The sequence below is a fragment of the Elgaria multicarinata genome, chromosome 3 (genome assembly GCF_023053635.1).
Source record: "Elgaria multicarinata webbii isolate HBS135686 ecotype San Diego chromosome 3, rElgMul1.1.pri, whole genome shotgun sequence".
NCBI classification, from domain to species: Eukaryota; Metazoa; Chordata; class Lepidosauria; order Squamata; family Anguidae; genus Elgaria; species Elgaria multicarinata.
The window spans coordinates 26,081,074-26,105,140 of record NC_086173.1 but is presented as its reverse complement, the minus strand read 5'-3'; the positions used below and the strand labels follow the sequence as shown (position 1 = coordinate 26,105,140).

The 24,067-nt window shown below is 43.8% G+C and overlaps 1 protein-coding gene across 1 annotated transcript in view; it reads left to right on the top strand.

The window, feature by feature from the left end:
• Positions 1-2,004: 2,004 nt before the first annotated feature.
• The window catches only part of AVIL (advillin), a 43,144-nt gene continuing 21,081 nt past the window's right edge, over positions 2,005-24,067 (top strand). The window contains exons 1-9 of the mRNA XM_063119693.1: positions 2,005-2,050; positions 8,342-8,441; positions 10,420-10,494; positions 13,080-13,276; positions 17,821-17,929; positions 18,951-19,061; positions 20,005-20,210; positions 21,216-21,294; positions 22,905-23,003. Of these exons, the coding sequence (XP_062975763.1) occupies positions 8,376-8,441; positions 10,420-10,494; positions 13,080-13,276; positions 17,821-17,929; positions 18,951-19,061; positions 20,005-20,210; positions 21,216-21,294; positions 22,905-23,003 (942 nt within the window). The 5' untranslated portion in view covers positions 2,005-2,050; positions 8,342-8,375. The remainder of the gene's footprint in view (positions 2,051-8,341; positions 8,442-10,419; positions 10,495-13,079; positions 13,277-17,820; positions 17,930-18,950; positions 19,062-20,004; positions 20,211-21,215; positions 21,295-22,904; positions 23,004-24,067) is intronic.

Genomic DNA, 24,067 nt, shown 5'->3' with positions numbered 1-24,067 from the left:
AAATGCTGTGTTCATTCTCAATGAGATTCATTTCCCAAAACTTAACCTTTTAGACTCTGAAAGAGCAAAACTGATATAGCTCCCTGACCCTTTATCGCAGTTGAAAATGCGGTTTTCCAGAACTTAAAAAAGAACAAAGGAAATTTGAAATATATATTGGCATCCCTGTCAGTTTGATTGGCATGATGCCACCTCCCCCAATGTGTGGGGCATTGTGGCTTCATACACCTCCCCATGCTGAACTGCAGTTCCCAAGAATTCCCTATCTAAATGTTTATTAGCCCTGTGATGTAACTATGTTCAAGAATTGTATACCATGTAATAACCTTCCATATCCCTTTTAATCTTCTATCAATAGAAGTTAGTTGAGCTAGCACTGCACGTACATTCAGTATATTTATTTAGTTATTTATTTTAGTTGTCTTTCTTAAAACCTTTTTAAACCGCTCTTCTTCCTTGTGGATACCAGGGTGGTGTACAAAGAACATGATTAAAACCGGCCACACAAAATGGAACATACTACCAAAACAATAAAACATCATAACAAAACAGTAGAGGAGGAGCAGCTGAAACAATGTAACAGGACAATAAACATGGCAATAATCATCTGCCTGGGCAAATAAACATGTTTTAACCTGTTTAATAAGTTTCTTGGGAATGTTTATGAAGCCTTTGCACATTCTATGAGTGTAGTGAAAACATTGGTTGTAAATTGATGTGTCCTGACTTATATGGAATATACACCAGTAGACGCATGGATTCCTTTGCTGGATATCAACAGACATTTGGACCAGGAACATCCTACACAATTCCCATTTGCATTACCAGATCTTGTGTTGCTTGAGCAGCAAATAAATATACTTTTAGATGGGATCCGATGACTTCTATTGTTGCTTCAATATTGTCACAAGCTGAACGGAATGCGATTGTCACGCTACAACTATGGTATAAATTGGTGGTTCTATGCCGCTAATGGCTGGCATCATGCAAGGGTATTGAGTGACTCAGGATTAGATAAATCTGGCCTGGAAATGGGGCTGGAGATTTATCTGGATTAGCACTGACCTGGAGAAAACACCTCATCCCAGTCCAGATTCGACTGTGGGTTGTGAGCACAGCTAGTGGCTACATGGGTGGAGATGCACGTACCCACACTAACATTACCATGCATAAAGTTTGATTGGTCCCATAATGAACATCTCAGTGTAGATATTTGTACTTTGTATGGCCTGGGACATAGATGCATGAGGGCTAGCTCTGATGTGACATTTAATGTTCTGTGTCGAATTCACTGGGATGATTCCTCTGGAACATACTTTTTTTTTTAAAAAAAAATCTTTTGAGAGTTATGTAAGCATGGAAAATCCACACAGATTTTGCAGGAACGATCCACAAACAGGAAGCAAGGAGACTTTAGAATCCTACTTGAGTATCTTCCCTGCAAAATCTGTATGGACGATTTCCCATCCTGATGTAACATTTTCCTCATGTGTTCCTCCTCTGCAGCAGGATCCATTCCAGAGCTTGCCTATTGAGGGAAAGCTTGACAAGGGGATTGCCCCCTAAGGCTTAGTTGGTCCCCTTTAGTTTTTAGACAAACTGAAGGTGAATTTTCACAATTTCCAGAAGTGGCGGAAGGCCTGGCCCCACAAATCTCTTGGTATTTGTACCCCTTTCCCTTGCCAGAGGAGGAAAGGGATGGACAATTCTTTCCAAAGTGAAGTCCAAGCAAGCAGGCTCATCCCTGCATGCTGCTGGCTAATCAATCCCAGCCTTTGGGATGCCTCCAAGCCCTGAGCAAGAGTCTACAGGCTGGAACGGCTCTGCCCTTGTTAAATCCCACCATCTGGCTTCAATGACCGAGCAATGGGGAGGAGGGGATGGATGGAGGGGGAGGGTGTAGGAAGGATGCTTTTATCGGTTAGGCTGTTCTGAGCCAGCGTGCCCGCCCTTGGGTCTCCCAGAATGCTCCACTCGTCTTGGAGCGTGCCTCTCCTCTGCTGCATTTAGGAGAAGCTTGCAGTGAGCAGCTAGAGCGCCACAGTGATTTGTAAGTATCTGCATGCCACCCTCCCGGACTCTGTACGTGTGCCTTGATCAGAGGCCCAGTTGTAAGAACAAGCGAGGAGGCTCCATCTAACCTGTGCCGTGGGACTTCCATGTGGCCCCATGCAGAACCACCCTGCGTGCCAGGGGCTTTGTTTAAAAAGTTGGCGCAAGCTGCCTGTCTGGACGACAACACCTCTTTTGCCTGTCTTCTCCTGATCTCGGATGGAGCAGCGTTGGCTGGGATGACTCAGTGGTGAGCGAAAGGAAGCATGGGCATGCTCAGAGGCCCTCTGTTCTAGAGGGCAAAGTCAAGATGCTCAAAGCAGATCCCAGGGCTGATCCTGGCTATAGCACAAAGCAGAATATATCAGGGGTAGGTGGGGGAATCCGGGTAAAAAAGAATTCTACTCCTTTAAAGATTATGTGCAGTTTGTCCAACAATCTGGCCTTGACAACATTCCTGTGGCACAGAAAGACAAGTGTTCTAGCATCTATGCCTGTCCTTGTTTTGATCATCTCTGCCAACTAGCTGGCTCATCCTATCCCACACCTCAGGCCCAGGAGAGGAGGCAAATGGGGTAACGAAGGAGCCAGTGGGGTAACGAAGGAGCCAGGCTCTTGGGGACAATGCACCAGGACTTTTTCTTCATTAGAAGGGACTGTTATGACAGCTGTTGCCTGCATCAGGCTCCCCTGTTCCCTCTGAGCTTAGCTGCACTTCTCACAGTAAAGGGGTGTGCGTGTGTGATGAATTTTCCAAGCAACAATATTTTGTTCCCTGTTGCAATGCAATGTATTCGGGGGGTGGCCTGGTCTTGACTGGGCAATTAAGGTCCAGGAGCTTTGCAAAAGACCTGCCCCTGGTGGAGAAGAAAAGTGCCAGAACTGGTTTGTTGCTCTGGATCAACCCAGCCGCCTGCCATTGGGGGACTCTCCTATAGGGACTGTTGCAATGAGCGCCTGCACTTCCAAATATGCTACTACACTGCTGACGATGGCTGTATCGGAAAGAGAGACAGCGCATTCATTCCTGCTGCTATTGCAGTTTCAAAGCTAAGTAAGCCCATAAACAAAAATAAATAAATAATAGCATCAATCCATACAAATGTATTAATCTCCCAGGTGAAGATTTGCAACGTGGTGCCTTCATCATCTGCCTGTAAAATGAACGTGTTGACAGCTTGCTTCCCTTTCGGGACTGTGGTTCTCAAACTTTCATTGATCCAGACTGCTATATTGCAGCAATTCATTGGGGACTTAACACAACTTTTCCAGCCCGAGAGAGGTCAGCAGGGCTCTTCCCCACCTGTCCTTGCTTGGGTGCTGTGCCGGGGTGGGTGGTGGTGGTGTTCCTGGCTGGTCACATTTCATTGGTTGCCAGAAGCCATGGGAGGGACTGGGCCGGGGCCAGTGAGCCTAATGACAGCTGCCTTCCTCCATGTAAATAACTTGCCACCATGCTGCACCAGTGATACCGCGGAGATTGATGGCAGAGTGGTGCCAATTCAGCACTATGTATTCAGCCTCCTAGGAAGTGCCCATGGTGAGACTCAGTTCGAAATCCTCTCCACTCTCCCTACATTGCAGCCTGTGTATCTTGTCTCATAGAGCAGGGAACATTAGCTTTCCAGATGTTGTTGGACTGCAACTCTCCCCAACCCCACCCAGCATGGTCAGGGATGATGGGAGTTGCAGTCCAACAATATCTGGAGGGCCACAGCTTCCTCACCCCTACTGCAGAGCTAAATGGGCGACATTGAGAACAGGGCCAGCCCCGTATCTGCAAGCATGCCCTCCGCTCACCTGCATATACCTGGCTGCAGTGCGCTGAAAAATGATGGGTAGATTTGTTAGGCTAATAGGAGATGAATGGAGTAGGATAAATGAATAGAGGATAGGTGAGGTAATCTCTGTATTGTACTGTAGGATATTGATGACAGATGGTACACAATGTATTCTCAAGTTGCCTTAGAGTGTCATCACACAGAGGGAAATTGTGATTGCTTACCGTCGCTTCTCCACCTGCGCTATTGTCCCTCATTACTTCCTCTTTTGAAAGAGGATGTAAACGTCCACGTGGCCCACTCAGTGGGCCATTTTGATCCTGTTGCTTCTCCTGCACACAGCAGAAGATAGCAGCAACTTCCATCTTTAAAAATAAGTCGGACTTACTGGAGCATGGGTTTTTTTGTCATCTGAAGAAGGCTAGAAGGGGCAGGAGGCAGGTGACATCATGAGAGGGACCCGTGAAAATCCGTGAGTGCCCACTAACGAGCATGCAATGAAACATTCAACTGATGGAGCTCTTATTGTTTACTCATGTTTTATTTGTTAAAAAATTAAAAATAATTATTTAAAAAATGAAAAAAGAAATGGTGAGTACACATACTCATTCATATATATATATATATATATATATATATATATATATATATATATATATATACACACACACACACACACAATAGTAAAATGCCCAGCATTATGACAGGTGAGATGTTTGCTATGGGAAATTTTGCATATTGCAGGAACTTTTGGGAGATCCTTTGCATCTCCATGTGCTCTGCACATACAGACACATTGCATAGCCCTGCAGGATTCCTGACGGTAAAGATGGACCGCTTTGTGTTAGGGATGGAGGACAGATTTTGCTCTCACTGCAGTAGTCCTTCCCACATGTGTTACTTTTCTCCATGGGTATGAATGGCAACCATTCAGAACCTGGGGGAGAGGCATGCTAAATCTCAGTGATTCCAGTCATGGAGAACCAAGCCTGTCCTTGTCTGCATAGATCTGATCCTGGGCTCTCTTTAGTCATGCGGTAGTAGTGTGATGAAATGTTGGAAAAGTCAGTTGGAACACTGGTGGGTTTATATATATATATATATATATATATATATATATATATATATATATATATATATATATGTGTGTGTGTGTGTGTGTGTGTGTGTGTGTGTGTGTGTGTGTGTGTGTGTAGAAGATAGGATGTGTGCTTTTGAAGTGATGTAGTTCCTTTACAGGTAAAATTCTGGAATCTATGTAACTGGAAATTGGTTAGCTTTCTGTTCCCAAGGAAGCAAGCAAACAACAAGAGCATCCCCTAGTGGATTACTGCAATAACAACGACTAAGGAAATATATGATGCAAAAGGATAATATAATAATAATAATAATAATAATAATAATAATAATAATAATAATAATAATAATACATATATTTATTTATTACCCGCCTCTCCCTCTGGATTGAGGCGGGGAACAACACTAAATACAATATAATACATAAAATTAGTTAAAAGAGCATATAAAACCAATACAATATTAAAATAACCATCACAGCATCTTAACATTCTTCGGTTTAAAATTCACCTGGGAAGGCCTGCCAGAAGAGACTAGTTTTTACGGCTGTCTTAAACTCAGAGAGAGCATTAAGCTGATGAATCTCCTCCAGCCGGCCCTTCCACAGTCTGGGGGCAGCAGAAAAAATGGTCCTCTGGGTAACAGTTGCCAGCCTAGTTGTGGCTGAGTGGAATAAACATTTCCCATAGGTTCTGAGTGTGCAGGGCGGATTGTATGGGAGAAGGCGATCCCGCAGATAGCCTGGACCCAAACCATGTAGGGCTTTAAAGGTAATAACCAACACTTTATACTTCGCCCAGAAACTAATTGGGAGCTAGTGATTTTAAAGTTGGTGTAATAATCACCCCTAGGTGTACCGGTGACCAACTTCGATGCCATATTTTGAACTAATTGAAGTTTCCAGACTAGGCACAAAGGTAGGTCTATGTAGAGTACATTGCAGAAGTTGAGCTTTGAAGTTACCAGTGCATACACTACCGTCTTTAGGTCTTCCAACTCAAAGAAAGGGCGCAGCTGGCATATCAGCCAAAGCAGATAGTAGGCACTCCTGGCCGTCGCATCTATCTGGGCTGTCATTTGGAATGACAGATCCAGAAGCACCCCCAAGATGCAAACGCAGTCTTTCAGGGGGAGTGTAACCTCATCCAGAACTGGTTGACACACCTCCAAATCCAGTTTAGGGCCCTTGATAGTAAGCATCTCCGTCTTGTCTGGATTCAGCTTCAGTTTGTTTTTCCTCCTTTAAGCATTCAATCAGAGGAGACACACTATCCTAAGCTGACACTGTTGTCGAAGGCATAGAGAAATATATTTGGGTGTCATCAGCATACTGATAGCACTCCGCCCCATGCCTCTGGATGATCTCTCCTAGCGGTTTCATGTAGATGTTAAACAGCATTGGGGATAGGATGGCACCTTGTGGTACACCATACAACAGCTCCTTCTTTGAGGAGCAGCTATCCCCAAGCATCACCATCTGGAACCTACCCAAGAGGTAGGATCGTAACCACTGGAGCACAATGCCTCCGATTCCCAAACCTCCCAGGCATTCCAGAAGGATACCATGGTCGATGGTATCGAAAGCCACTGAGATGTCCAAAAGCATCAGCAGGGACACCCTCCCCCTGTCAATACTCTTGCGAAGATCATCCACTAAGGCGACCATTGCAGTCTCAACTCCACATCATGCTCTGAAGCCAGTTTGAAATGGGTCTAGAAAATCTGTATCATCCAAGACTGCTTGAAGTTGGAAGGCAACTGCCCTCTCAAACACCTTGCCCAAAAACGAAAGATTTGAGACGTGTCTGTAATTATTAAGGTCCAGGGGGTCATGGGAGGTTTTTTTTTAAAAAAGCGGCCGTACTTCCACCTCTTTTAAGCATGATGGAAAACTCCCCTCTCTGAGAGATGCATTAATAATACGCTGTAATTGTTGTCTAACTGCATCTCCTCCCTGTACGACCAGCCAGGAAGGACAGGGATCGAGAGGGCAAGTTGTCCTCCTCACTCGACCAAGCAGCTTGTCCATGTCCTCGGTACTCACCAACTGCAACTGATCCAGTATAATCCTACTCGCAGAGTTGCTGGACACTCCATTGTCATAGGACTTCTGCTATAATGACGGCATCTAAGTTGGCTCTTATCCAAGAGATTTTATCTGTGAAATGATCGTTAAAGGCATCACAGCGAGGTACGAAGCAGCAGAGGAGGACACGAGAGGGACTGGAGAACCACATCTCCTCCCTCTGGCTGCCCGTTCCTCTGCCCCTTTTTTCTAATTTTATAATCTCTATCTGCAGAGCTCCGCAGATACATATTTAAAAATAAAAAGGGGGGGAGGAACGAGGCAGCCAGAGGAGAATGTGAGAGGGACTGGAGACCTGCACGAGCATTGAACCATCCATGTCTCCTCCCTCTGGCTGCCCGTTCCTCCCCACCCACCTCCATTTATTTTTATTATATATATCTGCGGAGCTCCGCAGAGATTATAAAATTTAAAAGGGGGGGAGGAACGTCACGTTCCTCTCCTCCCCCCCATTTTTTTTTACTTTGTTGTTCCAGGAAGCCTTCCCTTAATGACCAGCTGCAGTTTTATTGCACTTTTGTTTCTTTTTTTATTTTTTTACTTGATTTGTCCACCGCCCCAAAATTCTTGAATGGGGAGCGGTATATAAATATTGTAAACAAAGAAACAAATAAATAATATGGACAGGCACAATACAGAATGGACTATATGGACAGGTACAATACAACTGCAAAAATAATTCCCCAACAACTGGCCATCAAATCCAACCTCATCAAACAACCTACACCATACACACTCACCCAAAACAATCTTTGAAAAAGCAGTTCATAAAATACACTAGGACAGAACATTTCATACAGACAAGACAATGCCCTGCAAATGACCAGACATAACAGCTATAGACGAAAAAGAAAAATACACGTACCTCATTAACATCGCAATAACTAATGACAAAAAAATTATAGAAAAAGAAGAGGCAAAGAGAGAAAAATATACATCATTGGCCATGGAAGTTAAAGAACTATAGAAACAGGAAAAGATGACAATTATTCTGTTAATCACATCAGTCACAGCATCACATCATTTTTTAAAAATTTTTTTGCAGAAAACATTCAGAAACTGGGATTACCAAAATACATCCACATCAACATCCAGAAAGCAATCATACTTAAAACATGTTTAATAGTCAGGAAATCCCTGAATCAGTAAAAGACAGCATGACTTGGCAAAGCCCATCATGTCCATCTAGAAAAACTGCCATGAGCGAGAAAGATATTATTATTATTATTAATAATAATAATAATAATAATAATAATAATAATAATAATAATTTTGCTATCCTAAAATTTGCAGCCCAAATTTCCCCTTTGGTAATAGGTGGGGCTATTTGTTCTTCTTTTGGCAGGTATAGCTGAATATTAAAAAAACTGGAAGCCATCATGGCTCTGACCAGTGCCTTCAAGGCTGTTACCAACACGCCTGGACTGATCATCTGGAGGATTGAGGTGAGATAAACATATTTTTCTCAACGCCAAGCTCAACATTTCTTCTCTCTCTCTCGATATATAAGGAAGGAACCGATTGTAAGGCCAGCACATCTTGACTTATATCTTTACTTAGGCCTTAGCTAGACCTAAGGTTTATCCCGGGATCATCCCGGGGTCGTCCCTGCCTGCTCCCGGGATCCCCTGTGTGTCATTTAGACCCTGGGATAAACCTTAGGTCTAGCTAAGGCCTCACTGTTAGTTCAATTTGAACACATCTAGAGCTTGCCATTGGGGGTCACTGTTTTAAACTAGATAGGGGCCCCTTTCTCTCTCTCTCTCTCTCTCTCTCTTAAAGCACTCAGGTCTTTAATAGCTGGTTGACATGCCAACATTCAAAAGGAGGAGATTATTCCCATACTTGTACTTCCATGCTGATAAACACTTTACTTTACTAATTTCTTCCTCTTGTGGGGCTGTTCCGGATGTTCTAGTAACTTCTCAACTGCTGTAATACGCTTTATGTGGGATTGTGCTTCTGAGTAGATGCTGTTAATTTGGTCCTGATTAATTTCAGAACCTACACCAATTAAGGGTTCTCAATACCCCAGTCAGTAACCAAGCTAAGTCCAAACTAGCAAACATCACCATAGACTGAAAAAGTAAATTGAAACCATTAAATGCTTTATTTAAGAAACTTACAAAAGTTAAGATAGCATGACTGTTATATGAGTGTTAGAAGTTAAACGTGGTTAACTCTCCCTTTTACTTCCTCCTGCACATTAATCAAATATATAAAAACTCTAAGCTAAAGCATTACTAAGTTCCTGGAATTCTTCCTATCTCTGCCTTGAGTTTGAACTTCCATGCAAATCAATGAAACTGTGCCATCTAGTGGCAGTATTGTTGTGCAACATCATCAACGTCTTAAAGCGGATTTTATCTATGTTTTCTGACAGCGGAATAAAAGGTTGGGGGGTGGAAGGGCAGGAGATGTCTTGCCTGATAATGATGTCATGAAATCGACCCAGAAACTTCTGTGAATGGCTGGTCACGAGTGTGCTATAAATCGCTCCTCTAGAGACAGTCTTAAGTTAGCGGTATTATAATGGCATAACATTAATGAGCATAAAATCACAATTTTTGGATATTCTTGCCCATGGGCCAGGGGGCTTCTTAAATATGAATTTATTTTATTTATTTATTAAAACATTTATATCCTGCCCTATATCACAAGGATCTCAGGGTCTTCTTAAATATGAGTCAACAGTCCTTTAGGGGGTCTTCTTGTAGGTCTCCTCAAAACTAACATTTAGACAATTCCATCATTCTGGATAAAACTAGCCATCTTCTATTTGAAGTAGCCCCTTTAGTACTTTGTTAGTAAGATTATTTAATTCTTTCAGGGCCAGATTAACATATGCTTAAAACTGGGGCATTGCTAAGTAATGAAGACTGTAATCCTGAGCACACTTCCTCAAGAGTAAGGGTGCTGCCAAGCAGAGGGCTCTTAGTCCTACCCATCAAAAAGCATATTCCATCTTTTCCAACTTACCTTTTTAATGGAAAGAAAAAAGACAGAAAAAGTGGTGGGAAAACTTGGAAGGGTTACTCATGGAAGAAGTTGTCTGGGGCTCCTTCTGTGCATGAGGCAGGACTGTTGCATGCTAAAATCCTTATCTGGAAGCTCCTTGTTACATTAAATACACTGGAGCTCATTCCTGATTATATTTACATAGGAATGTACTGTGAGAGTGTGTTCACATAACCATTTCAGTATCTCATGGGTTTGGCAAAGTAGGTTGACTTCTACAATGAATTAAATGTGTTGTGGTTACACCAGGACCACTGCATGATCCATCTTCTTCTTGTGGTGCCCCAAGTATCTCCATTGGCATCACTGATAGACGCCTGAGGGTTGGGAGGAGGTGATGATCAGAGCTTGTGACTGAAGGTTAACTTTGGACACTGTTTTTAGCTGTGTGTTTCTTCTTCCCAGAAAATGGATCTAGTATTGGTGCCTCCAAAAGCTCATGGCAGCTTCTATGAAGGCGATTGCTACGTTCTCCTCTCAGTAAGTGCCCCGAAAGAGGCTGCCTCTGGCACAGTGCTGGAGATCTCTGCTTATTGATGTCAAACAGCATTATGAAGTTGTAAAGGTGGTTTTGTTTTTGCGTTTTTAAATCCATGAAATAGGTCAGCATCCATGTTTGATTAAGATGTTCTGATTACTTTTAAGTGATATGTTATATAACAGAAGTGTGCAACCTGCTGAATCCTGTGGGCACATTTGACAATTTGGGAAAGTGTCCTGGGCATGCTGCAGATGGAATTATAGGGCTTGTTCAGACAACACGCTAAGCCATGGTTAGGCCGCTAACCCTCTTGCAGCAAATGGTTAGTGAGTGTGTTTAAACCGTGGCTATGTAGCCACCATGATTAGGAATGCTTCACATGGCACACTAAGCCATAATGTTTAGCTCAAAATATTTAACCACCGTGGTTTAGCATGCCATCTGAATAGGGTCCTTGTCTTGCAGCAACCCACCATTTTCATTTCCTGATAATGTCTCTGAGCCCCACATGTGACTCAGATGCCTTTCTGGGGAAAGAATTTGGGAACAGCTAGAAACCCTCACTGGTGGGATTCTTTGGTAATGATGCCTCCTATTAGAAGGCAATTAGCAGAGATAAACAAAAAGGCAAAAGAGAACGAGCATCTACCAGTCCCAAATGCACACAAGCTATCTTAGCACAATAAAAGGAGAGATCATACCCTTCTTCAGATATAAAACAGCTTTACACTGGTAGCAACGGTGGAGGTCAGAGAATGAGAGGGAAAGAAGGAAGGAAGGGGAGGAATAAAACAAAGAAATCACAGGAAACCACATTGTAGACTATAGAGATCCGAAGGCTAGCTATGCACAAAATTCCTATGAACTAACTGCAGCACTGTCGTCTGCCATTAATTTGCAGTTGAAGTTGCAGCATTCCCAACACTCGCCAGTAAGAAATTTTGTTATTTTAATAAAATAAAAATAAAATGTAGGGAAATGTTTTCTTGGCAGATGCCAAGAAAAGTGTCCAAGGGCGTATTGGTTTCACGTTGCCCGTTATATAGTTTCCAAAGGGGTGGCCATGTTAGTCTATTGCACCAAAAACAACAAAGATTATTGTCGCACCCTAAGGTCTCGCAAATTTAGTCTAGTATAAGCTTTTGTGGACAATAGTCCACTTCTTCAATTTTCATGCATGGACTGCAGTCCATGAAAGCTTAAGCCAGAATACATTTATTAGGCTTTAAGGTGCTACAAGACTAAGGTGACCATATAAAAAGGAGGACAGGGTTCCTGTATCTTTAACAGCTGTATATAAAAGGGAATTTCAGCAGGTGTCATTTGTATGCACGCAGCACCTGGTGAAATTCCCTCTTCATCACAACAGTTAAAGCTGCAGGAGCCTTGCCCTCTTTGCCAGAAACAAAAGAGGGCCCTGCTCCTGTATCTTTAACAGTTGTGATGAAGAGGGAATTTCACCTGGTGCTGCATGCATACAAATGACACCTGCTGAAATGCCCTTTTCTATATAACTGTGAAAGATACAGAAGCCCTGTCCTCCTTTCCATGTGGTCACTCTAGTTACAACACTCTTTGTTGCTTCTGTTATATAGGATATGGTTATATCTTTCTTGTGGCCATCACTAAAGAAGTGAAGTATGACTGTGTAGCATAGTTATTAGAACAAGAGAAGGAATAGGGTTTAGGTGACCCCTGGATTAGTTAATTTATCACAAAACTTCAGCCAGTTTTGCTTTCTCCCATATTCAAATTTCTTTTTCACCTCAAGTTCTTTCTATTCCGCATATGAAGACATTTGTGGATTTTGGTATGTTTTTATCTAAAAAGACTCAACCAAACAAAATTCTCACCATCCCTGCTCTGTATATCTCATTTTGGATAGGTTTGGAGCTCCCAGCATTAGCATCAGCTCTGGATGATGATCCATGGGATGCAGTTACAAAGAATCCTGGCCAGGCCTCATCTGTATCTGCTTATAAAGGGGTGAAGAACCCCAGCCCAGAGTTCCCAGATGGCTACACCCTTTTCCGTCAACCACTAATTGTTTGGGGGGTTTCCTGGCTTTTATGTGGTTTTCCTCCCCACATTCTAAAAGGTTGAAATGCTCTCCTAAGGCTTTGTTACTGACATTAAGAGCTTTAAGTTAAAATATGCTGGGACTTTTTTTTCTATTTTTGGCCTCACCTCTTTTGCCTTGGGCCCCACCTACCACTGGAATGCAGTTCCTCTGAAACTGAATTCAAATCCTGGACTGAAAAGGGTACACACACACACACACACACACACACACACACACACACACACACACACACTGTGCTAATAGATGGGTTTGGTCCTCAAGCTTCTGTCCTGGACAAATGTCCCATAGTCAGTAGTTGTAGTAGTGCTGCAATATGAAGCCTAGAGAACAGTTGTGGACCCTGGGGTGGAGAAACCCCCGGAATGCTAATTTGGGAGAAAGCCAAAAGCTGAGATGAGTCACTTGGGGTCTTTGCCTGTCAATGTTTTGAAGGGGATGTGGCTCAGAGGCTTCACCTACATCTGTCCTTATTTCTCCCCATGCCCTTTGTCCCTCCCGCAGACCCATAAATCAGGCAGCACCCTGTCCTATGACATCCACTACTGGATCGGAAGATGTTCCTCCCAAGACGAGCAGGGCTGTGCCGCCATCTATACCACCCAGCTGGACGACTACCTGGGTGGGATCCCCGTGCAACACCGTGAGGTGCAGGGCTACGAGTCCGAGCTCTTCAAGGGCTACTTCAAGCAAGGCATCATGTGAGTAGGAGGTCATGGGTCTCAATCGCCTCAGAGTACAGCCTTTTTTTAATGGAACCAGCAGGATACCACTTTAGAGTCTGGTGTGGTGAAGCGGGGATTCATAGAATCATAGAGTTAAAGGGGCCTCCTTGGCCTAGTCCAACTTCCTGCTCAATGCAGGAAATCCAGAGCTAGACCAGTGTGGGAGCCAGTGTGGTGTAGTGGTTAGATAGGGTGACCATATTTGGGAAACCAAAAAAGAGGACACCTAGTGTGTGTGTGGGGAAGCAGCTTTCTGAGTCCTGCAGAAAGTACATTATTTCCCCGCCACCTTAAAGAACCTGATTGGAGTGGAGGAGGGGAAAGGATTTCATTCTGCACCACCACCGTCCACTCCAATTGGGGCCTTTTCTATAATGTCCACGAATGACCCACTTTCCCCTTTAAGACCTCAATTGGAGCTCGGGGTGGGGGAATGATGTGCCTCAAGAAAGCATGTCATTCCCTCCTGCCATGCTAATGGCAGCCTTGAAGGGGAAGGTGTGTCATTCCAGGACATTATTGAAAATTATAGAAAATCCCGCGACACCATGGAAAGAACAAAAAACAGGATAAATCCGGGGAAATCCTGACAGTTGGTCACCCTAGGTTAGAGTGTTGGACTGGGACATGGGAGAACTGGGTTCTAGTCCCCATTCGGCCATAAAGCTCAATGGGTGACTTTGGGCTAGTCACAAATTCTCAGTCCAACCTACCTCACAGGGTTGTTGTTGTGAAGAGAAAAATGGAGGACGGAAATTATGTATGCCGCCGCCTTGGGTTCTTTGAAAGAACAAAGGCGGGATATAAATGCAATAATATAAATAAATAAATAAATAAATAAACCATCCCCAGTGAAGGAGGGTCCACCCACTCACCGTGAGGTAATTGGTTCCATTTACCATCTTACAATCAAGACACCTCTCCAAATGCTTAGTGTTTGCGCATTTTAGGACAGAAGCAGCATCAGAAAGACCCCTCGTGACATATTTGGAAATAAGTGGCCTCTGAGGAAGGGAAGTCCTTTTCAAAAAGCGTTGGGTACAAATTTTTTTTTCAGGTATCTGTGAATTTTTTGTCATCTGTTTTGGGACATATAAATGCCTTCCCCTCTTGCACTTTCCTCTCCTAATGTTCAACCAAAATCTACCTTCCTATGACTTAGGGCCATTAGATCTAGTTCTGCCCTCTGTGGCAACAGGGAACAAGTCTTTTCTGTGTGGAAGGATTCTCGAAAACATTTAAATTTTAAAGGCTGAATGTTGGATAGATCAAGAATAAATTCCAGCAAAGAAGTGCATATTAAGAACGTTTGTGATGGTTAGATTTTAAAACATCATAATAATGCAAGATTATCAGCAGCTTCTGTCCATCTTGGAAAGAGGCTTGCACTTTTTAGCATGCTTATATATAGGCCTATTTAATAGTTTAAAACTGTGTTTTTAATGGTGTTCTGGGGAACTCTGGGATTCTTCAGGGGTTTCAACTGAGAAGATAACTAAAAGCAGACAAGCTTCCCAAAAAGACAGCTGGCCTACTATTTTCTATCTTCCCCTGGATGTAATAACTTCAGAGGAGTCCTGGATGTGTTCTACAGCAGCCTTCCCTCACCTGATCCTCTCCAGATGTGTTGGATTACAATTCCCAGAATCCCCCAACTAGCATAGGTTGGGGAAGGCTGTTTCTATTGGCATTCTCAATTCATGCAGGAGAATAGTGAGGCTCCAATGACCTGTTCCTCTTGTGAACTGAGGATTGCCCTGTTCAGACAACAAGCTAAACCATAATGGTTAAGTGTTTTGAGCTAAACATTATGACTTAGAGTGTCATGTGAACCATTCATGATGGCTACATAACCACAGTTTAAACATGCTCACAAACCGCTTGCTGCAAAAGAGTTAGTGGCTTAACTGTGGTTTAGCGTGTTGTTTGAACAGGCAAAATGTGTTAGAATACATCCCAGAATAATCGTCATTAATGAGTAACGCTAGTGAGCTGGCCAAAAATAAAAGTGTTCCCAAGGTGGTCTGAAGCCTGGGCAGGAGAAGGAGGGTGTCCCCCTCTGCCTTCTCTTAACAGCACCCTGCTTCCCTTCTTGTTAAATTGTTCCTCACCTTGGAAAAAGAGATCGCCTCATACACGCAGCTTTCAAAACAAAGGTGCTTCCTATTTGCCAGCAACCTGATCTGCAAACAGTACAATTAAAATTTGCATTTCTGCATGAGGGATGCCAGTAAGCGGCTCAAGGAACTCACCCTTTCCCATCAGGTAACAAATGGAAGCATTGCCTTGTTGTTTGGTTAGGCAACTGCTCCCACAAACTGGCTTAGCATTCTGTCTTCTTTGATGGTGGCAGGGCCGAGCCAAGCCATGTTGCTGCCTGAGCCAAAGGACAAGATGGCGTCTCCCCTCCATTCCACATACAGCAGCTGGCTGGACTAGCAGTTCAATGAATCTTACTTCAACACTGACAAGGGAATGGAGTCCTCCACCACCACTCCTGAGGGAAACAGGCTAGTTTAAGGGGTGCAGGGCTGTGTGTAGCACACACTGCTTTGACCTCCAAGGGGGGGAAATGGCCGTGTAGCTCAGGAGGAACCACTGGGGGCCTTTGATAATGTGTAATAGTGGAGGGGGTGGGCATTTTACACTGATTCGAAGAATAGAGGTGTTACAAGATCTCATGGTTCAAATGGTGGTGAAGTTCAGCACCACAGACACTGCATTACCCAGTGCTACCACAAGATGGGGATAGAATACCAGGCCTCTATGGGGCTTAGTTGCTGCCAGCTGAGATGTTTTCAGAAACACTGAGGCTAGATCTATACTCCTGCTTTATAGCAGTATTGAAGTGCACTGATAACTGTTGGGGCACAATCCACATTCCATATACCACTTCCATAGTGTTACATCCTACTTTTTATTCCACATTCGTAATTATTTGACACATGTAGATCTGGCCCATATGTTAGATTTACTACATGTTAGGCTAGCAAGTGCCCCAATGTTTCTTGCTTTAAGGAAGTCACAGGTGCTGATTTTCTAAGCTGCAGATTGGCCCTTGAAGACCCAATCTCTCAATTGGCAGCAACCTCCATTCTCTCATATCTCAAGCTAAGTTAGGGTGTTGTAGCAACTTCTCAAGGAACTTTTCCTCATGAGGCTGTCAATCAACTGTATCTATTTTCGGTTTCATCACAGAACTGAGATCTGAGCACTACCTTTCCTGCTTTTCTGCTGTATAACCTCTACGTGGCACTGTGGTGTAGCTCAAATACACAAGTGGAAAAAGTGTTTTCTTTCCCTTTCACAATTAATACCACATTTCCCCTGCTTTAAAAAAAAACTTGTCAAAAGTGCACTTTAAATAGGGTGACCATACAGAAAGGAGGACAGGACTCCTGTGTCTTTAACACTTGTACAGAAAAAGGGAATTTCAGCACGTATCATTTGTATGCATGCAACACCTGGTGAAATTCCCTCTTCATCACAACAATAAAAGCTGCAGGAGCCCTGCCCTCTTGACCAGATACAAAAGAGGGCAGGGTTCCTGCAGCTTTAACTGTTGTGATGAAGAGGGAATTTCACCAGGTGCTGCATGCATACAAATGACACCTGCTGAAATTCCCTTTTTCTGTACAAGTGCCCAGTCCTCCATTCCATATGGTCACTCTACTTTAAAAACAGAAGTGAAACTGGAGGATCACCATGTCAGAACTCATAAACAACTGTAAGATGGGGATGACAAGTGGAGGATAAATGCCTCATGTAGAAAAGCCCTAGGAGTCACAAATTAATATTGTTGTGCTGTCATCCAGTTAAATTGTTTTTCACATGAGTATTAGTTGGGTTAACAATGCAATCTTATGCACACTTACTCAGAAGTAAGTCCCATTTACGTCCAATGGTGCTTACTCTGAGAAAAGAGTGAGTAGAGTTGCAGCCTAAATCTGCATAAATTTGCATATGAACAAAATAATAGTTTTTAAGGGGGAAAATACTTTTGTTTTAAATCAACTTTCCCTAACCTAGTGCTCTCCACATACGTTGGACTGAAACTCCCATTATCCCCAAAAGATGTGGATACATATGCTGCTGTAGCTGCCATCTGAGAAGTGGCGTGTCCTCCTGTGCTTCTCTCTCTCTCTCTCTCTCTCACCCTTTGGATCGAGGCAGGGAACAACATTAATACAACAATACAATATAAATCAAATACTATTATCAATTTTTGCAAGTTCATATATTAAGATGTAATTAACTTTTAAGAATGAGCTGCCTGATTAATTTATGTGTGTGTGACTTCTTTTCGTTGATCAACAGCCCCCCCCCCCAAAAAAAAACTATCAGTCTAACTGCTGTCGTAGTTAGATGTACAGGAACATTGGCTGAATAAATATCTGCCGGTCATCTCCAGTTCTCTTTAGGAGGAAGTCCTATAGAATTATTCCTAATCCTCTGTAGCAGATAGCTATCCAACTTGTACAGCTCTCATGCCCCCTTCCCTGCTTTCCTAACTCGAACAGCTACAAGAAAGGGGGTGTTGCGTCTGGACTGAACCATGTGGAGACCAATTTCTACAGTGTCAGGAGGCTGCTGCATGTCAAGGGCAAAAGGAACGTCGTGGCCACAGAGGTGAGTTTGAGCCCAACTATATGCCTTGGCTTGGTTCTGAAGGTTTGGGTTTTTTTAGGTCAAAACGGATGCTACTATAAAGATGTCGCTAGTGGATATTGCTTCAAAGATGTCATTAGTAGTGACGTCTTCATCTTTAATCTAGAGTATATTCAGGGTCCTCAATCTGGATTGGGACCCCAGCATGTAGGGTAGGGGGTGGGACTTTAACCCTTCTCCCTCTGCTATGGTCCCAATACAGTCGGGGAGATGCATCTGCAATTTCTCTTGCCAAACAGTAATCCATAAAGCAAATGCAGCGTTCTTGCAGTGTCCAAGCCCCTGTCTATATGACAATGGGATTGCTCCTCATTAAATATAAACCCAAACTTTTGTTGATTCAAATCTAGGTAAAGAGCGTCACACTGCAGCAGCAACAGCAATTTATTTCCTGAATTTTTTTATAGTGCAGTTATAAATCCGCACATGCGCATATACGATGATACGGAGGAGAGACGAGGGAAGCTATAAATTTTATATGCGGAGCTCTGCAGATTCATATAACAGAGAAACCGGGAGTGTGTGTGTGGCGGGAGGAAGGAATGAGGCAGCAGAAAAGGATGCCCATTTCCCCTCTTTGGTTTAATAAGCTTTCTCTGCGGAGCTCCGCAGAATCAGAGAATTCAAACTAAAAACGGCACGAAGGAACGAGGCAGCAAACTGGTGGGAAATCGGGAAATTGGCCAATCACATGCTACCCTCAAAGCTCCGCCCACATGTCAAAATGTGATTTAACTCCCTCAAAGACACATAACCATAACGTGGTGCAAACTCAGACATGATCTAAAAGTCGCAGTAAATCACGAATGCAATTATGCTGCGCAGTGGCGAATCGACAGCTGTGTCATGTGTCCTAAAACGCAAATCTGCTCATTTACTTCAGGGTAAAGAACCTGTATAGACAAGCCCCCAATCTGCTCACTCGAACTCACTGCTTCTCTTTTTCTGTCCATGTCTGCTCTTGTACCCTCAACTCCTGCAGGTGGAGATGAGCTGGGACAGCTTTAACAATGGCGATGTGTTCTTGCTGGATCTTGGCAAAGTCATCGTACAGTGGAACGGGCCAGAGAGCAACAAGCAGGAACGCATGAAGGTGCGAGCTGGGACAGGCACCGAAAGGGGTTTTGCACTTCCTTCAGGTTCAGACTTTGGGGCTATCTACACATTACATGGGAGCTTCCAGTGTCACTTCCTTGTTCGTAAAAGGTCAACCCTTTTCCCTTGTGCCATGGCCCTGATCCAGATCCTCCCCCTGCCTGACCCGCAAGCTGCTATTAGCCACTGGGGGTGGGCGGAACTCACAAGCTTAAATCTGTGATGTTTAAGTGTGTGCGTTTTTTCACAGAAGGGAAGGCAAAGTAAGAGCATGGAAAGAAGGAGGGTTGAAGTGTCCTTTCATTGTAATCAGCTTGAAACTACTAAAAATGATCATGATTAAGTATTTATATTTGTCTTTTTGATTTATTTGATATGAAAGGTGGCCCTTTCTAACCAAGGTGGCCATTTATAACAAAGAGTAATATTAGAGTTAATAGAGTGAAGATGTTTTTGTCATTGTGATTATTATTTCATTTTAACTCATGTGTAGATCAGATCCTGCAGACCAAGCCTGACAGGGTTGAAAGAGGTTATGAAATTAGATATACCTGCTTATACTAATACATGCCCAATAAAGAGGGATCATAGCTCAGTGGTAGAGCAGCTGCTCTGCATGCTGAAGGTCCCAGGTTCAATACCCGGCATCTCCAGGTAGGGCTGGGAAAAACTCCTGCCTGAAACCCTGGAGAGCCACTGCCAGTTGATATAGGCCAGCTTTCCCCAACCTGGGGCCCGCCAGATGTGTGTGGGGGATTCTGAGAATTGCAGTCCCACACATCTTGCGGTCCCCAGGTTAAGGAAGGTGGATATAGGCACTACTGGGCTAGATGGACCAATGGTCTGACTCCTTATAGGCCCCTTCCAACTCTACTATTCTGTGATTCTATGATTCTATTCCATATAAAGCAGCTCCCGATGTCCCTAATGTCTTCCCTTAGGCTATGCTTCTCGCCAAAGATATCCGTGACCGAGAGCGTGGGGGCCGGGCTGAGATCGGGGTGGTGGAGGGTGATGAGGAAGACGCCAGTCCAGATCTGGTGAAGGTGCTGGAGAGTGAGCTGGGCAAGAAGCCACACGGAATCAGACCTCCCGTCTCCGACGAAGTGGTGGATCAGCAGCAGAAGGCCAACATCACACTCTATCGGTTGGTGGATCAGACCTCTCCCCCCCCCACACCCTCAAGGCGTCATTGCAGTTGACACTGATGCAGTGCTGCTGGTGGATGCCCAATCTCATATTGACATGGATGTGGTGTTAGCTCATAGAATTGTCACACAGTGAAATGGTTGCCGGCTTTTGCTTCCAGAAATACTAACAGTTAGCACAGCTAGGTGCTAGCTGTGGACAGTCAGTGTCCCTGCTAATCAAAAGGTACCAGGGCTGCGTCTCTCTGAGCCTTGGTTCCGCTACACCTCTCATTTCAGTAAAATAATGGCCAATTGGCCGAATGACCCAAGCATTGTCTAGTCCAACCTTCTGCTACAAAGCAGGATTATACACCTGCTGGCCCTTCAAAGATCAGCCTGAACATTCCAGACCACAAGGTAGAAGAGTCAGAAACTAGATGCCAGCGCAACAAATAACTTTGGATGACTCAAGCAGCTGAATGAGTTTTCCCTGGGTGGCGAGTCTTCTGGTGGATTCACATATGAATTTACAGTCACTTGGGGACTTGATTGCTCCATGACTAGCAGCTGAATGTGTGAAATGTTTCCAGTGAAAAGCATTGTGACGTGAGGCAGTACGCAAGCTTTTTACGGCGTGGTGTTTGACTCATGATGGCTGATTCACACCTATATAGCGCCATTTGTTATTGGGGCCATTGAGTGACGAACATACACGTGTGTGAAGTCCGAATGACGGATGGTGACTTGAGGGAGAGTGGGTAAAAAAAATTAGGGGAATTCTAGAAGAAACTTTAGGGCAACATCCACCAGCCTGGTGCCCTCCAGAGGTGTTGCACTACACCTCCCATAATCCCCAGGCATGCTGGCATGGGGATGATGGGAATTGTAATCCAACACCTCTGGTGGGTGCCATCTTGGAGGCTGCCTTAGGGGATTCTGCCATCTCCCCACCCACCCTACTCTCCGTTGCCAGACTCAGAGACTGAAAAACAAACAGACCTCTCTCCCTCCCTCTCTCGTAGTGTCTCAGACTCTGGAGGGAAAATGCAGGTCACAGAAGAAGCCGGACGGCCCCTCATGCAGGAAATACTGAGGCACGACGTAAGCCCAAGATGGGGATGATGCTTCTACTTCAGGGGACTCCTTGAAGCTGGCGTTTGACAAGACCTCTTAGCCGCAATCCACAAATAATATACATTGAAATAGTCTTAATTTAGCTTGCGGGATGACTACAGCATGACTGCCTTGTAGGTTACAGCTCAGGGCTCTTACTTATGGTTTTCTGTAAATATTGACCAAAAGCCCTGGAACTGACTCAGGGTGCTTCCATATGAGGCTTTTCCTGTGCAGTCAATCTGTTTTGTTCACAGACTGTCCAGGGTGTTCAGATGATGTCTTCCATTTGTCTCCTGCCTGTGTTTTCCCTCTGCTTCTTCTGTCTTTTTCTCACCCAAGAAACAGTCCATTAAGGAGGGAAAGACGGAAGAGCTGCTGAATGTCTTTGGGTTGGTAGCTCCGTCAGCCATCTTGTCTAGAAACACCCTCATGTCTGCCATGAGGCATGTTTTGGCACATGGCTTTGGAAATGAGACAATGCACATTTCAACATGACAGGCTTAAACAACCCCTCTCTTCAGGTAAACACAGGAAATGAAATTCTGTGAGGGGGAAGAGATCTCTGACAGACCTCATCATCAGACTACAATTCTCAGGATTCTGTGTGGGAAGCTATGGTCATTAAGTGTGCAACCCCAATGCATGTTTAGACTGAAAAAAGTCCTGCAGCTCCCATGGGAGAGGGCTTTCTCTGTTGTGGCACCTCGGTTGTGGAATACCCTCACCTTGGAGGCCCAACTGGCACTGACACTCTGGCTTCATTTCGGTGCCAAGTTAAAACATGGCTCCTTATCAAAACCTTCGAAGGCTAAATGGTCTTCACATAGTTTTAATTGTTTTTATCGCTTTTAATTGTGTGGGGTTTTTTTTACTGGTTTTAATTTGTTAACAATTTAATATGTTTTAGCTATGTATTATTATTTATGTTTACATTGTTCTGGTTTTATCTGTACGTCGCCCTGAGATCCCAGTGATATAGGGCGAGATATAAATGTTTTACTAAATAAAAATAAATAATAATGAAATTTTCGGGCTAAACATGCATAGGATTACAACCTAAGCTGATATAAAAACTAGCATAAGAGGGTTTTTTCCCATCACTTTTGCCCCCTCATAGTGGTGGTAATGTGGAGCATTACTTTCCTGTAGTTACTTGGAAATCGAATTAAAATAGAGTTTCCACTGAGCACTTAATATGCTGCTAAATTGTCCTGTAATGTCCTTCTCCTGGCACCAAGATCCTTCTCTAAGCTGTTTAGGTTATCTTATACACCATGTGTGCTACTTCCAGCTTCCCCATATGCTGGCTAGATAGTGGGTGGACCAGACAACAATCGAATGACATTGGTCCCCAGTCTGCCAATTGCTGACCATTGTCATGATCCTATGATTACCCCTCCCACCAATAATGTTACATCATCAAGTACCTTCTTCTATAATCAGGCTCAGGTTTTGCTTTCCTCCTGCCAATTTAGGCTTGGGTGGTGGGCAGGGGGATTTCTACTTTTTATCCATGTCCCGCAGAAACTCCCGCTGTGAACCAAACAGAAGTCACAGGAAGTGGTTCCTCTTAATCGTCTTCTTTTGCGCCTCAGGACTGCTACATTTTGGATCATGGTGGAATGAAGGTCTACGTATGGAAGGGGAAAGGAGCCAGCAAGGTGGAGAAGCAAACAGCGATGTCTAAGGCCCTGGTATGGCACGAGAGAACCTCTCAATTGCATCTTCTCAATTCCCTCTCTTAAAATTAGTTATACTTAATTAAAATGCTCCAATTGCCAGGGGTGGGAAATGCTATATATACAATTATATTGTGAATGGTTATTAATCATACTTACTATGTTTTGGATTTGAGCCAATTTGATATGTTCCAATTATCCCAGCCTATCAGGAACAGTCCTAATTTCTGGTGTGTTAAATTTTGCTGCCTGAAATGGAGCAGCACATGGCACCACTGAGTTCCCCCTGCTTCACTTAAGGTACATGGTAGGTACCCAAGGCTGGCAGAAAATTCCACAAGCAGCTCTTCTCTTCCTTACAAGGGAAAATAGAATCATCATCATCAAACAATTTGCTGCCCTTCTATGATACCCCAAATCTGATGCCCGAGGCAGCCACCTCACTCTACCCAATGATAGGGCCGGTCCTATGACCCTATTTTGCCTTTGCAGGAGATGCCTTTAAAAACATTTTTGTTAGTGTGTGTGCATATGTGCACTTAGGTATGCTAGTGTCTTTTCAGTTCTCCCCTCCCCCACCAATAATTGCTTACTACGGTTGTCATTCATCCAAGGAAAACACGCTCTGCCTGTCCTGATCGCTGTTGCTTCTTCCAAGCCCGTTGGCAGGAATGGAAGAGGCAAGGCCAGGATTTTTTCCCCCTCTCAGCATTTTTTTTTTTTTAAAGAGCACACTACTATACAGCTTGGATGAATGGGCAGGTTTTATGCATGGCTTCATTCCAGGCCTGCCAAAAACTCCTTGGCTGTATCCTCATATCTCCTCTGCCCCCTGATCTAGAAGGCCCTGCCCCCCAGACCCTGCCTGGGTGCCAGGTTTCCCTACTCCTGTCTCTGTTGCCACCAAACCACACCCACTCCCCCACCCACGCTGGCAATCCTATTGCTTACCTATTGCTGGATGTATTTGAATGGCAGCTCTCCCATAATAGTTACAACCAGATCCATTATGAAATTAAAATCTGGTTTCACTCTGTTTTAAATGTTTAGAGATATTAGATTATGTTTTATCACGTTGG